Source organism: Malurus melanocephalus, unplaced genomic scaffold, assembly GCF_030028575.1.
Source record: "Malurus melanocephalus ecotype Western Australia unplaced genomic scaffold, MMel_1.1 scaffold_167, whole genome shotgun sequence".
NCBI classification, from domain to species: Eukaryota; Metazoa; Chordata; class Aves; order Passeriformes; family Maluridae; genus Malurus; species Malurus melanocephalus.
The window spans coordinates 1,512,557-1,529,927 of record NW_026623399.1 but is presented as its reverse complement, the minus strand read 5'-3'; the positions used below and the strand labels follow the sequence as shown (position 1 = coordinate 1,529,927).

General features: G+C 38.3%; 1 protein-coding gene across 1 annotated transcript in view; it reads right to left on the bottom strand.

Annotated features, from left to right (window-relative positions):
• Positions 1-17,371, bottom strand: part of LOC130577103 (low-density lipoprotein receptor-related protein 1B-like) — a gene marked incomplete at its 3' end in the record, with an annotated part of 422,888 nt that overhangs the window by 70,333 nt on the left and 335,184 nt on the right. The window contains exon 7 of the mRNA XM_057372230.1: positions 2,442-2,604. Within this exon, the coding sequence (XP_057228213.1) occupies positions 2,442-2,604 (163 nt within the window). The remainder of the gene's footprint in view (positions 1-2,441; positions 2,605-17,371) is intronic.

Below are 17,371 nucleotides of genomic sequence, written 5' to 3'. Positions count from 1 at the left end.
CTAGTCTGGAATAAGCAAGACTTCAAACACAGTTCAGACTGATTTGGCTGAAATCCGACCAAAGTCACACACTCAGATTAGAAACAACAAACTTGACTCTTCAAGAGCTGTATGAATACCAGAAGCTTTCTTCTCTCAAATTCAAGTTCAGTTCTAGAATAATAATAATTCTTTCACTTCTGAGTGTGATAAARCTGATAGTTTCATATCACTGTGTAATATGAAAGCAGCTTAGTAGCTCAAGTTCCATTGTAAGYTCACAGGAGAATATATCACACCATCACCACTAAACACTTAACAGACCTGCAGGTACACAGATGTAAAATTAACCACACTCACAAAATATATTCCTGAGTGCAGCGAGAGGAACCATTCAGAACGAGCGAATTTTCCACCGTGCCTTGGTTGTTTTATGGATAAAAGCAGAATTTCTGGTTCAYGACACAACAAAACTCATAACAGCCGGACGTGAACACGCAAGAATAGCAGGGCTTGACCCTGTGCTACCACAGCAAGTTTATCACAGACATAAAGGATTGTGATCACATTGTGGATTTCCCAGCATAGGACGTGGTCTCCTCTGTGTGAGCAGCAAATCACTCATCCAGTGCTCAACTTGAAATATGGTTTTAGTATGGATGCTTTTGTGGTTTTTAAAATAAAATAAACATATTAAGTTACTCAGACAGCAATGCCACGCTAATTCTTTGACACCAAAATAAGGCTCAACTATTGGTGTGAAAGAGTTAAAAGAAAGGATCAGAAAATTTTTAAATAGCCAGAATGCTTTTTGATTATCTGTTTGCACTTTGGATCAAAACCCAGTCAAAAACTAACAGAACTGATGTATAAGTTGGGGCTTAGCAGTTAAAATGTGTGTTGGATATCCAATTAACAGAACAACATATGTCAGATAATGAATACAACTGCCAATAAAAAAGTAATGAAAGAACTGCTGAACTGCAAAACATGTATTCTGAGAAAAAAATTTACCCAGTGTTTTCAACTTGAAATAAATGGATACTGCTTAATGAGAACCACCCTGTAAAATATCATAATCACTTCTGGCCTTTCCTGCAGGCCAGCACTTCCATCTCCCTAAAAAAAAACRCTCTTCACCTGGCACATGGCACTGAAAAGGCAAATCTCTGAGCAAGAATGGTTTGTAGCCAGCAGATAACAATTGAAGGAAAGGAGTCTCTCATTTTCTGTTCCACCCCTCCTCRCAGAACCAAAGGCTTGGGTACAATCCTCACATCCCTGACAGATAAGATTAGSTAATGACAAGCTTTGGATTCATCCAGTAAATCCAGCAAAGAATGTACAAGCAAACGTACAGAAAGAAAGGCTGCTGTCAGCAAATCTGAAAGCTTCAAGTTCTTTCAGATCAGAACTTGCAGAAAATCAATTTCTGCATGAATTTTTATTTTTCTTTTAAAACAACTCTGCAGTCAGATCGAGTCAAGCTTACCATCTGCTGCAGAGAGAAATACAGCCAYGCTCAGGATTACATTATCAAACTTCTTTGTAAAGTTTACACGCAAGCTGTTCCTGTCAGAATTGAAGTCATTGTGATAATGCATCTTAATATTYGGTCAGGCTTTAAATAAAGACTGACAAAAGTCCACATATGGATGACAAGCTGTTCTACAGTAAATATTTTTGTATTTATTGAGAAGGGGCTTATGGCAGTTTAGGACATATTCCATCAGGCATTTTGGTCTGAACTCCTTACTCACTAATAAAACCAAGATAAAATCCCTGTTCAAAACTCCTCACCAAAATTTAGTTTTTAATTTCAGTTGATGCTAGTCCTATTCCTATTTAGTTATGCTTTTAYAACATTATTGCTTGAAAACTTTTCCCAGCTGGCGGGTGTTGTAGAATGGAAGACATTTAGTTCCCTGTATTTTAAGCAAGGCTTAATTCCCAACTGGCACTGGATATAACTAGAAACAGAAAAAGCAAATACAAGGTAATTTTACCATTATAGCTGATCCTCTAAAGCACAGCAAAAATTCTACCACTTTTTTTGTGTTAATAAACTTGTTAAAACTCATTTCCAATRTTCCTGCAAGTGAGGGGATACAGCATTAAAATCCTTCAAAAACTCCTTTTCCAAATACACCAGTTAGAAACATAACTCACAGAAAAGTAAAGGCAAAAGCAAACATTGTGATAAGAAAGGATTAAATTGTTTTTCCCATTTCAATTCCATTTTGAGAAGTTACAAGGCACATGCTGCAATTATTATTGCAATTAACACACTTAACTCTTCGCTCCAAGTTCATTACACATTATTGCTTTGTTACAGCAACTATGGAAGTTACTCAATACACAAATAGTTTTTAAAACACCTGCATGAAACAGACACATTATGTGCAGTCACAGACAAGTGTGCCCCATGTGAAATAAATCTAAATGCAAATAAATAACCTTACCCTGATGTTGGATCAACTGCTATGGCCTTGGGGTTGTTAAGGTCCAGCTCGATGAGGGTCACACACACTGAGCCGTTCTGGCTGCAAACAAAGATCCTGTCACTGATGTGATCCACAAAGTAAAAATTCCCCGTGATCCAGTCGATTGCTATTTGCTGTACATCTGCCAAAAAAAAAAAAAAAAAAAAAAAAAAAGGAAAGAAAAAGAAGCTCAGGAGTGCAGTTTTGATCCAGAGACTGCTGGCTGCTCTGCCAGCAGATGCTCCACACACTTAAAAAGCTCCAGCTGCTTTGCGTCTATTATATGGTCTCTAATAAGGAATCCAATTCTCAACACACWAATAGTGGTTGGAGAGAATTTTTCCTTTCTAAGTACAGACATCCGATTGCAAACTCAATAGTGTAAAAGATACRCATTTGTCTGGAGCTCTCTTAAATATTTTTAAGTCTGTCATTGTGGTGTTCGGTTTTTGTTTTTTTTTCTTTTTTTTGTTTTTATATCCTCAGAAGTATCATCACTGAATGATGGTGCACCTGTGAAGAAGGGGCTGAAACACTGATGGTACCAGACTGCTGGGGGAAGGCAGCTCTAAAACCACTCCAATTGTGAATTTAGTGTTCTAGGATCTCTGTTACACCATGGCAATAGGACACTGGTAAAGGTTAAATGCATTTGTTGGCAATGTTTGAAGAGGACTAAAAGTAGACCATAAATACTTCACGGAAATTAAAATATATATATATATATATATATATATATACATGTCTAAAACCAGTGTATTTATGCATTCATTTTCATTTAAAATACTTTTTTCTTATAGTTCTGAGGTATCTGAAGGCTGCCAGATTTCTGATTGCCACAAGAAGTAGCATTGCAGTACCTTTCTGTGTGATGTTTACACAGAGACATTAATTAACAACCAAGTTTTCCTTCTCAGGACACTGTGGCAGCTTCACAGCCCCCAAACACAACTGCTCAGTCAGTTCCTTTCCTTGTGGGACACTGGAACCACTTTCTGTAAATGCTTTAAAAATCCTGCATTTTCCTTATAAGTTATCTGACCCGTCCATACACAAAGTTATTGTTACAGTAAGCAAAAGTATAAAGAAGTTGAAAAGAATATAACTTTATCAATTTCATTTAACTAAGATTTCTTTTCTTTTTCTTCTTGTTGACGTTTTTGTATTGATTTCACTCTGTATAACAGAATTAGTTATCCTTAAATTAACAATAAGTCAATTACTAGAAAAGTATTTCCGGTTAAATGTTTTCAATGTTCAGTATTAATGATTTTTTTTTTTTTTTAATAACAGTGGTTTCAAAATGATGCTAACATAAGCTGAGATTCTGCCACGATGAGAGAAGCCAAATGTGATAAAATAAAATCTCACATAGCAGCTTTTTTTAATATTATTTTATTTTCATTTTCCTATATGTGTATCATCCTTCAGGTTTTTAGGATTTTTAGGATTGTTCTCCACAATCCAACACAAAACTGTTTCACATCCATGCTGCACTGGAGAAAGAGAAGTCAACTTGATTGAGCAAAAATTGTAGTAATTAAGTTTTTGAGGACAACTCAAGGCTTATGAGACTTTTAATTGCTTAAAMCAGACAGGGAGAGTAATTTGCTGTCCTTGACAGTGCAGGTGACTCAAACAGGATTTACTCAATGAAACCCCAGGAGCGCTGATTGTATCCCAGCTCAGCCACCMCATTACACAGGTCACCCCTGGCTTTTGTCTCTCCCATTCCTGCCCTTCCACTACTCATTTCCCTTTTAATTCAAAGTGAATATTCTGCCTGATAGGTCCTATTACAAAGATCTGCTGAGSCAGAAGAAAGAAATGCTCCATTTATCCCAATATCCAAACTCCAGAGGAGGCCAATGTCAGATGCACTGAGATAAGTCAGCACCAATATATTTTTGACAACAGCAAGGAAACACTTTCTTTTATTTTCCCTCCCTTTTCAAAGCAAAATATAGGGCATGCTTTTAAAAATACCACAAGAAAACTCTGTAGCTCTAGAAATTAGCAACAGTTAAAGCATTTTCAATGTACCTGCTTAACATTTTCTGAAGTTGGATTCATGGAATGAAAAAATTAGGGTGTATTGATTCAGGGAGGGAATCTCAATGAAAATTACAGATAAGCTTCCATGTAATAGAGTTATTCCAGAAAATATCATCTACACAGGACAAAAGGTACAAAAGGGATCCAATTTCAAACATTTGTAGAAATAAAACTAATAATTAAATCCCTGCAATGAGAACCCTGGAAAATTGCTGCACACTGGGAAGTGCATGAAAAGGAAAAAGGTTAGGCAGCCTGGTGGAGGAGGGTAAGATTTTCTTGTTATTGCATGAAAATCATACCTATTTTTAGATAAATGTGAGATATACGTGAAAGGCACATCACACACAGGTTATTGGATCTGTTAACATCACGGTGCTTACTGTTATAAAATGTTTGCTCTGTTCTCTCCTTAGGTTTTTGTTAACATATCACAAGAAATTGCACCAAACAGGGTTGTTTTGGGTTTTTATTTTTTGGTTTTTTTTTGTTTTTTTTTAATGGAAACCAAGAATAATTTCTTCAAGGTCATATTAGGGATAACTATTTGCATTGGCTAGTTAAAACTCATCAATCCAGGAAAAGTGAGACAAACAGAAGCAATATCACAACTAAACATWGTGTCAAAAAGCACTGGTAGCTCTTAACACTTTTTCACCCAATTTCCCTCCTCCTTTGGGCATGGAGGTGCCAGCAGCACAGGTTAGTGGAGAGATTTACTCATTCCARCTGCATTCCTTGTAAAGCTGCTCCTTCCATGTTTCTAGACTGTTATCCCACAGTTTCTGGTAAAAGCAACACATTAATTCACAGAAATTTTCTTCAKAAGAGGAACAGAATTCCTCAGAGAGATGTCCTGCTATGCAAAAACATCCCTCACAACCATTAGGAATTAACCTGGACACCGAGCCCACAGTGGCATTTGTGCATTGTGGACACCACTGATGTGGTTTGGGTTTTGCCTCTGTTCCCTGTGCACAGGACACACCCAACTTCAATTCTTTGTGAAGAATTTTCCAAGTCCACTCCACCACCAAATTAAATTTTGCATGAGAAGTGCCCTCAGTGAGCAGATAATGGGTTTTTTGAATGCCATTTTAATCTCTGTGGTTTGGTGGCAGCTGCTGTGAATGGCTCCCCAGTTATCACACGAGTTGCATGCACTGTAAACCACACAGATAAGGCTGTGGCTGAACTGGGGACTTTTAAAATATATATATATATATATATATATATATAACTATATAACTTCTTGTACTCAAGAACTTACTCAATTCATTTCATGCCTATTTCTGGATTCATATATAAACCCCTCTATGTGCAGATGTCTAGTCCACTCACATCTTTAAAGTAATTAATCTTTTTTTCTTTCATTCACACAGTTTCTGAAGTCTCTGAAAAGAAATGTTTCCCCTTGAAAACACACATATTTATTCTGAGCAATCTTCTATACCCTTTTGAGGGCCTTTCTTATATTAATAACAGTTTCCTTGGAGCATTTCTGCCAAATGTGATCATCCTTCCTTTATTACTTTCTAAAAACTAGGATTTCCTCTTAAGGACTTCATAAAGAATAGTTAAGACAGCATATAGGTTAAATTCTGCTCCACTTAATGACATTATGTAGAGTGTGGGCACAGCAAAAGTGTGTCTGGAAGTGAACTTTTCCTATTTCTTTTAAACACAGAGATATTATTAAACCTTTAGAGAAAATAATAATTTCCTGAGAGGGTGGCTAAATCTTCAAAGGGTACTGGAAATATATGTCTTATGGCCAAACCACAGTTTATGGAAATCAGAGAAAAATAGAATGGCTGTCTCCTTCCACTTTGATTTTCCAACATATATCTTGTACTCTATGAATTGCTACATTTATTTCCATTTCAAACCAAGACTTGCACAAGACCTCAGATCTTCAGCAGCAGAGAGGGAAAAGCAGTGACATATTCTTGTATTTCTATTACTGCAGTAATCAAGGATTCTGCCCACRTATTGTCTGTTAAAATCAGTATTATTTTAATAGATTTCATTTTTTCCTCCTGTAGCAAGCTTTTCCCTCTTAAATGCTTCTGTATCAGCATTCCTTATTTTCAGTGTGAGAACTGATCTAAGCAAACTACTCAGTGRAATTCTTGAGCTGTTGGAGTGTTTTTGAGAAACTTCTGAGTTAACTGGGGAATGATTTTGGATGAAATATAATYAAAATTAAAAATGYTCATTGAAATCTCCATATGCTTCTTGTCAATAATGAAAGAGATGGACAACATCTCTCACTATTTTAAGGGAAAGAATTCAGCTTCTACTGCCTTACATATTCATTTTTTTCTTATTCTGGACATTACTGCAATGAGGACTTCTTTATATGTGTACATATAAATCAGTATTGATTTCAAGTTTAGATTGTCCCCACATTAATGTATATTTGTAATATATATTTTAAAAATGCTTCAAAACAAGCTTTATTTTTTAAAACCAAAAATGCTGTTTTCTTGGGTTTTTTTTTTTTTTCCTTTTGCAAAAATTGAGCTTGAAGGAAGAATTATTTTGAATTACTTCATTTTCTTCTATAGCCCATATATCTCCCTTCTGAATGCAATGGTCAAGACTTAGTTTAATTTATTATCTAGTTAGAAAGAAAAAAGATATAAAATTATGTATTTATGAAGAAAAAAAAAAAAAAMAAAACACCCAAATTTTACTGTAAACAGCAGCAGAAAGGAGCTTGGGGTGGACTTTTTGCCTCCACCGAGTAGAAACCAAGTTTTGAACAAGACAAGGAACCCCAAGCCTTTCCTTTTTCTATAATAGCCAGTGATGGTGAGAGAAGGTAAATAGTGTTAAAACATATAAATGACAGGCTGTGAAATCCTGCAGCAGCACTGCCTTTGCTGTGCCTCTCTTCTGAGAGAAATGTTCCTAATTAGCAGCCCAGACAGCCTTCTACTGACACTGGGGCTTGGAAAAGTGAAGCTGGAATGGATTTTTTTTTTTTTTTTTCTCTGTCCCTTCTACTATCAGCAATTTGACATAATTCTGTCTGCAATGCCACTTAAAAAATATGATTTTTATTAAAGATGTCACCATTCAATAAGTTAGACACGTTGGTGTCTAAACTTTTAACAGTCGTGTCCAGAGTGATTATTACACAAGTWGAAAAATGAAAAATCAAGTGAAAAATATCCATCCATCTTCTTCAAATGACTCATCCTCAGATATCTGATTCCTCTGGATTAAATCAGCCTTCCCAGATACTCTTTGTTAGAAGCATAATGCATAACCTGAAAAAAATACTACATTTAAATAAGCACTATAAAGCATCCAGACCTCAAGTTCGTCAAAAGAAAAGAAAGCTTTTCCTTTTCTTTGCTGAGTGAAATCATTTAAATTTCAATCATTTTGGTTACTGACAAAAAATATCGTTGGCTTTCTTTCAACTGTGGAGCATATCATAATATACTGCATTAAAAACCTAGAAACCTTAGCACTGAGACAATAGCAGTTTTCCTAAGCTAAAGAATTTTCAAAAATATAAGAATAATCTAAATATTATGAATATTTAACGGAAGCATCCTGATAGCTCAGAAAGACAAGAAGTCTCTCAGAGACGTGGTCTCTTCAGTCATTCTGAGACTGAGGAATTCAGCTTCCAACTGGGTACAGAAGAGAATAAATCTGAGCATTTGGTGAGGAAAAGGCTGTGGCTGYCCCATCCCAGGAAATRTTCCAGGCMAGGCTGGAYGGGGCTTGGAGMAACCTGGGATAGTGGAAGGTGGCCCTGMCCACRRCAGGGGAATTAAGATGATCTTGGAGGTCTCTTTCTACCCAAACCACTCTGTGATTCTGTGATTCTGCATTGGTTGAGATTAAATATTGAGGAGGTACTGAGAGAGAAATGTGAAAATGTGGGTTCATAAAGTTCCTCCTCCCACTGGGAATCCAATAAAACAATATTGACAACTACAACAACAATCACACCTTCCTCTTCTGACAAATTCCTCCACAGAGCACTCAGAGGAAATGTGATGATGGCCCAGGTAGGTTTGTGTCTCTCAGGAATTTTACAGCAGAATCTGATCCTAAATTCTTAAGCATATTTCTTCTTTTACTTTTGTTGTAGAATGCTTCTATCATGAAATGCATCAAGTTTCTGGAATGAGTGAGATGAATGAAGTTTTCTGTAGCTGAGTCCCGCCTCACAGAGCTGGCTCTGATGCCAAAGGATTAAAGGAGCAAGGTTAAAGTGTGAAACAATTAAACAAGAGCCTTGTGACGGCCCTGTCTTTCAATCCTGACTGTTAGGATTTTTATAGAGRGTGAATTTTCTGACATCAATCTCATGTCAGAAAGGAGTAAGAATAGTTGAAAACCATAGCATTYCTGATTTCTGCATTGCTGAGTTCCTAACACATTGCCCAGTGATTGCAAACCTGTAATGGGGTCCCAGTGGCCCATGTACACGCAGAACAATAAAGACAGATTTATGGAGGTACATAGCTATAACAGCCTKATTTTTTTTTCTAGCTGCACATTCAAAAGCTTCTTACAAATCTWCTGAGACTGTAAATCAAACCCAGTTATTTACTTCAAAGCAGTTAAGTCACCCACTGTTAAAATTAAAGCATAATTCAGCTGCAACAGGCAGAGAGCTGCTGCGGGGACACGGCGTGGCTGTGTCAGGCTGTGACATTCCCTTCCTTCCACCACCTTCCACCTCCCCAGGACTGCCCCCTGAATGGGTTACAAACCCCATAAACCATCATCACATCACAATAAAGCCACTTAAACATTTCCCCATGGACAGGCGAAGCAGCAGATTATTATAATGTGAAGAGATGCCAATAAATATGTGGGGTTACTTTCACAATGCAAAGTGTTTAAGGAAAATGACTTCCAGRGAAAGTCTGAGCAGTTCAACAGCAGAGGTGAGAGTGCTTTGAGAAATGCYTTTGGGGGATAATTTAGAAGTGAATTATCTCTGACAACTCTTAAAGAATGGGCTGGGCAACAAAGGAAACTCACACTGCACATTTTTTTGCAGAAGGCAACATTTGTCAGAGAACGCTCCTTCACAGGATCCAGACATGCTGTAGGTGCTGGCAGGTGCAGTGCAGGTAATAATTTTGTAGGACAGGTTCCTTTGGWGCCCACTCTAGCTGCTGTTAGCAATATATGGTTGAGACAATATGGATATATGGGACATGACATGACCCACTGCTATAAATCAATCCCAAAGGACATTATTACATTCCATTTTAATCAGAAGGTAATACTGACTATGGAGTATTTCATTCTGCTGTACAGACATCTTCACATCGGGCACAAAGGCCTTTGTCTGCATCTCAAACATATTAGGGGAAAAAGAGAAGACATACTTTCCAAAAAAAAACCAAAAAAAAAAAACAAAAAAAAACCCCACATTGCTAAAGTAAATATTATTATAGAACTTGCTTATAATATAATTAAAATCTGCATATGGAATTAATTTTAAATCCATCTAGATAATTAGAAATTAAACAATACTAAAAAATCTAAAAACACACTCAATAATAAAAAATACGACCTGCACAGTTAGCAAACACACACCTCATTTCTTCACATAATATTTTGGAAACAAAACCCTATTATGTACTTTATTAGATGAAATGGACTTTTTTTTTAGGGTTGCTAAGGAAAGAAAAAAAAAGAAATTGCATCTTATATTAAGGACTTTAAGCTTTTTCTTCCTCTTTTCCTCCCCTCTGACAGGGATCATCAGACCATGCCATCAGCAGGCTGGTACTTCTTCAAGACTGAAACCACTGCACAGCACCCACAGATATCATTTACCTCGCTACAGTTTGAATAAAATAAACAAATAAAACCCTTCCTGTCTACTAATGCTGCCAACTGACTGTAACAAATGMATGCCATGTAAACATTACCTCACCTGCCCTTTCTCCCCCTCYGTACTTTTCTTTTCTTTCATCCATTTGTTACATATTTTCAATATTAAAATAGCAACCTTTGAGGAGAAGGCTGTTATTCATTATATGTGACCTGGCCAAGGAAGTAGACTTAAATCTACTAAATTGTTGCCACACTTTAAAAAAAAACAAAACAACAAATCTTGCTAATTATTCCCAGTAATGCAAGAAATAAAAATGAAATGTGGCTATAGATTTATACATAAATTATTTTTTTTATCCATTTTCAGACACTGATTTTTTTTTATTTTTTTTTTTTTTTTTGGTTATTTATTTCCCTCATCATCACAGTAGTGCTGCTGTTGGTTTACTGAGCATTATCTTAAACCAGAATGGCACCACAGATCCCATTAAAAGCCTCAAAAATCACTCAAATAGCTGGTGCTTTCAGAAATATGGCTCAAGCTCGACGTGCTTATATTTGCAGAACCTGACCTTGCTTTCAGGAAGCTCCAGCCCTTTCCAAACTGGCCACTCCAGGAAGATGTGAGCCCATGATTCCATCTCTTCACAACCACAGAAATCCTTGCTGCCCTGTGCCAACCTTCCTCCCCTGATTTCAGCATTCCAGGTTTTAAACCTCACAGCATCTGTTACACTCTGTTATTCTACATTTACAGGGGAAAAGATGAAATTACTCACTAAAATCATCCTGTAAATCTAGGAACAGCACTGGTCTCCTGACTCTCAGCATATTGCCTCTCTCCCTAAATCACCTCTCCTTTCACGCAAACTGCAAAAAGAATTTGTCCCAACCCTTGCAAAACCCAGAGGAGAGAGGATGCACATTGCACCTTCCTCCAGATCCCTTTGTCTTCCTCATAGCAATAATTTCTGCAAAATTCTGGCCTGAAGAGTTTGTTCTGTGTGCTCTGAGTGATCTGAAACGCAGCCCAGGGCACGGTGTAACCCTCCCTGTGCAGAGGGAGCACAGCACAGCTCCGGGTGCTCCTCAGCTCTGCTCTGCAGAATGTGGATCAGAGCACATTCAGTTTGTCATAAAACACATTTTCTCATTACTTCATCTTCCTTGAGTTGCCTTTTCCCAGGGGGTTTGCTCCTGAAGGTAATGCAGGAGTTGTAACTGTTTAAAACAAGGCTGAATTGTGCAACCAGTTGAACAGACTCAATGACTAAACAACATCTCTGAAGAGTCTTAAAAGGAAAATACATATTTTCAGTGTATGCACAACTAGAAGAGAAAAGGCACTGATCATTTAAAACACATTATACTTATCTCCTGATACACAAATATAAAAATACTCCCCCATATTAAAAATGAGGATCATGAATTTAAGTAAAGTAGCAATTAATGACATTCAAGACAAGTCCAAAAGTGCCAAAAAGAGCGAGGGTGCCCTGAACTGCCAACTGTGGCACAGATCCCCTCACACTCCTCAGTCAGCTCATTATTTTTGCTTACACAGTGTGACAGAAATGTTATGGAATTACACATGCAAAGAGCACCCAAACTTTGGGGCCAGCTCGGAACTGTCACATGAATGCCTGGCCCAGCACATCGAGTGGCAGCTGCTTGGTGACATGCTGATAAAACTCAGGGCATCAGTGCCATCCAGGCAAAGTGACCCTCTGCATATCCTGTCTGTCTCATTTAATTGCTTACAATGGTGCCAACACTTTTTTTTTCCCAGAACAAAGAAAATCGTGAGTCTGACTTTAACTTCTTGTTAGAACGTTTGTTGCATGTAATTTTTTCGTTTTAGAAAAGTGCTTCACTCAACTACTCAACTACTAAAAATTTGCAAGCAAACACAAGATTTTATTTTATTCACTCAACTGACAAATAGCAAAAAGGACTAAATTTGTTATATTTTATTAAAGTCACAATGCTGACACGATTCATGAAGTTTTCAGCATTTCAAGATCTACTCCAAAGCTGAAATCGAAAGGAGTTCTGAATCTAATTTGCTTCATTCTAAGTAGAAATCCACAATTTTATGTATTGGAGGAAAAAAAAAAAAAAAAAATCCATGGACTGGAGACAATACTTATTGAGCAGTCACTGCTTCTGCCAGTCAAAGGAGTTAAAAACTGAAGAAAGCAATCCTATATTAAATCCCCAAATCAGATGGTGGTTTTAATTTGTCATGTCCATCACAATCTAAATAATAATCACAACTTTGCAGAACATGCAATTCATCTTTTTGTGAGGGCTCCTGATAAAAATGACAAGTAAAGAACAAGGCCTTTATTCATTCTGACATATTAAAACCTTTTGAGGTGTCTCTGCCATAAACTCCAGTCCAGCACAGAAACACCCAGCTGTGAGAGCAGAAAGCAGATTAAGCTACAACAACTGCTTTTAATTTTATCACATATGAAGCTGCTGATTTCAGATTTTCTTCCATTAATGCATTTTTCCCCTATTATTCATTTCTGAAAGCATGCTCTCCATTTACCCTTTTCCCAGCAGCAGAACAAAGCATTGGATCAAAACATGAGYTGCAAAACAGCGATTTCCAGAGGCCACAAGTTCCACACGAGTCACAATATTTGTGAATTTAGTCTACGACTCTCTTCATTGCATAAGATGTACAAGCAGATTTTTTTTTTTTTTCCCTTTTCCTGCTGCTTTCCTGAAATCTACAGCAGGTGGAATGTGTGTGCCATTCCTCATGGCTTCAGCAACTGGAAAATCTGTCTGGGATGGACTTTGCTCTGCAGTTTCTCAAGTGCTTCGTTTTTTCTGTCTAAACATGGTTGCAGTTATGATGTTGGATGTAAAACTGTATTTTGGAGTTTATGGTTTTTATGTCCCCATTGCTTCTATAAAGACAATTAACAAGCAGTTAATAGTGTCAAAAAGGATTAGGTGTGGAGAACTGAACTTTGGAGGGAAATGCCACCAGTTCAAATCATCTGCMATGGAAGGTTGTGTCTCAAAGTGACACAACACAGCGTTGTGGTGACAATTCTCAAACCAGCAGCACAATTCCCAAGCCAAATGGAATATTCTGCACCCAAAAGATGCACAAAAAGCAGAAAGATCCTTCACAATTAATATTTAGAACATCCTGATAGATGCAAGGCCCTCTTAGGATTTCAGCTGAACAGATTATATCCTAACTTCTGTTTTGCAAACACCATGGAGAATTGAGATATAGACCTGACTATATGAATATTATTCATTAAAAAAAAGATAAGAAATTTGGAGAACACACCACAGTCAAAGGATGAGACCACACTGATCGTGCTTGTTGGGACAGAAAGGCTGAATGAAGAGATATGAATATCCTTCTCCTTCCAGTAATCCTGATAACCATGAAAATTGGTGCATAACCAATAATCAGCAAAGACTGGCCTGCAGCCAGAGAGAGGAGCACAGATAAAAGGAGTTTCTGTACATGCCTGAGTCTCCATAGGAGTGTTGTCATTACAGGGGATAGAGCAACAGCACTAAAAGGACAATTATCAGATAGCACTGTTCCCTGCACTAAATAAAATCCATACTGCACCAGGAAAGCACCTTATTGAGGCTGTATCAAATACTGGATCAGGAGTTCTGTAAGTTCAGGGACACCAGAATGAGGAATGAAAATAGGGACAGTTGCAAAGAAGGCATTTCCTGTATCATGGAACATCAACATCCTACTAAATATTTGGACTTGGGCCTAAAATACATAAAAGGACACTCCTCTCACCTCCCATTCTGGCCCTCGTTGATGCATCAGCTGCCCTGAACACTATAAAGAATCGTGTGAGCTATAAATGACCTTGGACATGAAACCTTCTCATTTCTGAGCATCCTCACGGCACATGGGCTGTCTGTCACAGCAGAAAACAGCAAACCCACGTTCTACAACTGTATGACAGCTCCCAGTCCCTGTCTGGAGACAAGCTTGGGGCAGACTGTATGTAGGAATAAACACTTCTCCCCAGATCTTCACAGCTTTTCTCCTCCAGAGTAAGCCAAACTTCGCTCTGATTTTCCATGAATATTCATGGCAATTCACAGGAATCGCAGTCAGGAGCACCATCTCCAGTGTTTGGTGTTTCCTTCAATGACTGAGCCCCTCAGTGCCAAGGGAATGACTGCAGTTACTCTGAACCAGCATGTGTAGCTGTGGAAAATCACTCCTGGGAAGGAGTTCAGGGCAGGAAATGGCTGAGTAATTAGGTGTAGCAAAAACAGGGTAAAAAACAGCAATTTAATCAAACAGACACTCCTGGATCATTGTCACATCCTCTGGGCTCTGTGTCTGATATTCTTCACAGCAATCACATCCAAAAAGGGGCAGATCCTCAAAGCCAGCCTGGCTTGTGCCCAGGAGGGTGAGTRGAAGGTGCTGGGTGCAAAAACTCCCTCTGGCAGGTTAAAACTGAATTATTACAGAAGATAAAAGGTGCTCCCTCAAATCCAGAGTGGTCCTGTCCAACAGAGCTGCCAGGAGCAAAGCCTGGGTGCCTTCCCAGGTGAGGTGAGACCRACTGTGGGCACTGAGATAATGCCATGCCAAGGAAATCTCAAAACATCGGCCCAGCAGAAAATACCATGCTCTAAAGAATCACCCCAGAAGAGATTTTGTTATATTCTGCAGAAGAAGAACAGCTGAACCCCCTGTGAAACAAGTGCTGCATGGTGCTGGTTTGTAGAGCATGCAAAGGTGCTTGATGCTTGTGATGAAGACATAAAATTCCTTTAAAATGAGGAGAAAAAGGAGATTCTCACAGCCAGAAGATGCTGCTCTTGCCATCTCTCAGCTCCCACACATAAAAACATTAATGTAAGATTGCACATCGTGGCTTTGAAAGGGCAGAAAAYTGAGAGATTTCCTACATTCGTGTCATTAGGAAGGATTTTTGTTAGTTTGGGCCTGGAGATACCAGTTTAAATAAATGTTTGGTCCTGAAATAAGATTTTATTTGTGGGCTGTGAGCTCCTTGTGAGGTGTCAAGGAGCACCTCTGTTACTCTGGGCAGAGGTGGCACAGAGAATCATCTCSTTACAGGAGAATCATCCCTGAAAGCCCATTTGGCTCCAGGACTCTCTGCATAAATCTTTCCAAGAGGAAAACTTCCAGCTTCTCTTCCAAAAAAACTTCTGGGTCTTAAAAAGACAAAGATGAAACAACGTGACAATATCTGAAATGGCTGAGACAAAAATGCCTGTGCTGACAGTGCTGTGCCTGCAGAAACCCATCCTTGTGTGAGAGGATGAAACTACTCAGCAACTGAGATAATAAATACTGTAAGAGTGAAATTAGCCTGATTACCAAACACAAGGGAGCATCTCTGGAGTTCTCTCCCAGAGCAAAAAAGCCACCTGAGTGCAGGATCAGCCTCTCCTCAGCTTTTCCCCTGCAGACAGACACAGACCAAGTCACCCTGTGCTTTAAAGAATCTCATCCCACCCGTCTGGGACACATCCACCCCAAAGTGAAGGCAGACAGGACTTTTTTTTCCAGGGACAATGACAGAAACTAAAGACTTGTAATTTCCCTTCTTTTGTGAATCCAAACCTTATGTTCTCCACCTGGAGCTGGTGCTATATGACCTATCATGAAAACCAAGTCATTTTCATAGTCCCTGCTTTCCTAGATGRAGACTTTCATCTTAAAAGATGATCCATATTCTTTGTTCCTGACTACAACACTTGCTTGCCTTCACTGAAGCAAAACACTTTGAATAAATCCACTTCAAGCAGWCCCAATCACTTTGTATAACTGGCTTTTCTAGCACTTTTTGTGTCATATGCAGATTTATTCTTTTTTTTCCATTAACAAACAAAATAGATTAGAAAATTAGGGTAAAAAAAATCCACAAACACTGCTAAGAAAACTTTTTTACTCTTTTTTTCCCCTACAACTTTTAGGAATATCCATTTTCACACAAACACTAAAAAAAGGTTCCTATGAAGAACAGAATGTACAATTTTATGTGAATTACCCCATGGCCATGACATTTATTTGGCTTGAGCTACCAAAGAACACAATTACACCAGAAAACATTTTCCTTATCAAAGAGTGGTATGACTTAATTTGCCTCATTAATTTGCTGTATGATGAAGAGAAACAGCAGAAATTACTTGATGGGTAACAGAAGATGGAGGGCAGAGCAGGAAGAATTTAAAATTAAAACTCAATTTTGCAGTAGCCACAAAATGACCTGGAACACGTGTGCAGTAAATACACCAGGTGCAGCAGCATGAGATTCCTGCCATGTCCTGACAAGAATAACTCCAGGGGTGTCTAGAACATCCTAATTAGGTGGACAAAATCAAGCTTCATGCTGCCTCTCCTTCTGAGGAGACATGTCCAGACCATGGGGATTGATGCTGAAAAGTGTTTGTGGATGTGTGTGCTCGGSAAAAAACATCCCCACAGCTAAATCTGCAAGATTTTGTCAGTCAGAACTCCAAGAAAAATATTTTTTTGAAGTCCCTAAGCACTATTTCCCAAATCAAAATCAAAGAAGACGTCAGATTGAGTCTCTGCAGTCAGTTCATGTCYAAGGGAATTATTATTCTCCATCTAAATAAGATCGAGCGATCACCATGAAGTTTGAGAAGAATATTASAGACCACAGGCTGGTGCGTGCTGGCGCTGTGAAAAATGAGCAGCTCATCAATTCCAGGCACTGAATTCATTCCCAACCCATCCCAGGGCTTCAATTTTGCAAAGAGATGCAGGAATTAACAATTCCCTTCATATGCAGGGAACAGAGGGGTGGAGGAGCACAAACCACAGCACTCAGCTCCACTCTGATGGAGAAGGCAAGAGCAGACACACACACAGATCAATAAGAAACACATTTTGACCAGCACAATGGTTAATTTGATTGTTCTTACCAAAAGAAAAACAAATATCAATAYCTGAGTGAATTGAAAATGCAGGAGGAAATGCTACCACCATGATCTTTAGCGTGCTTGGA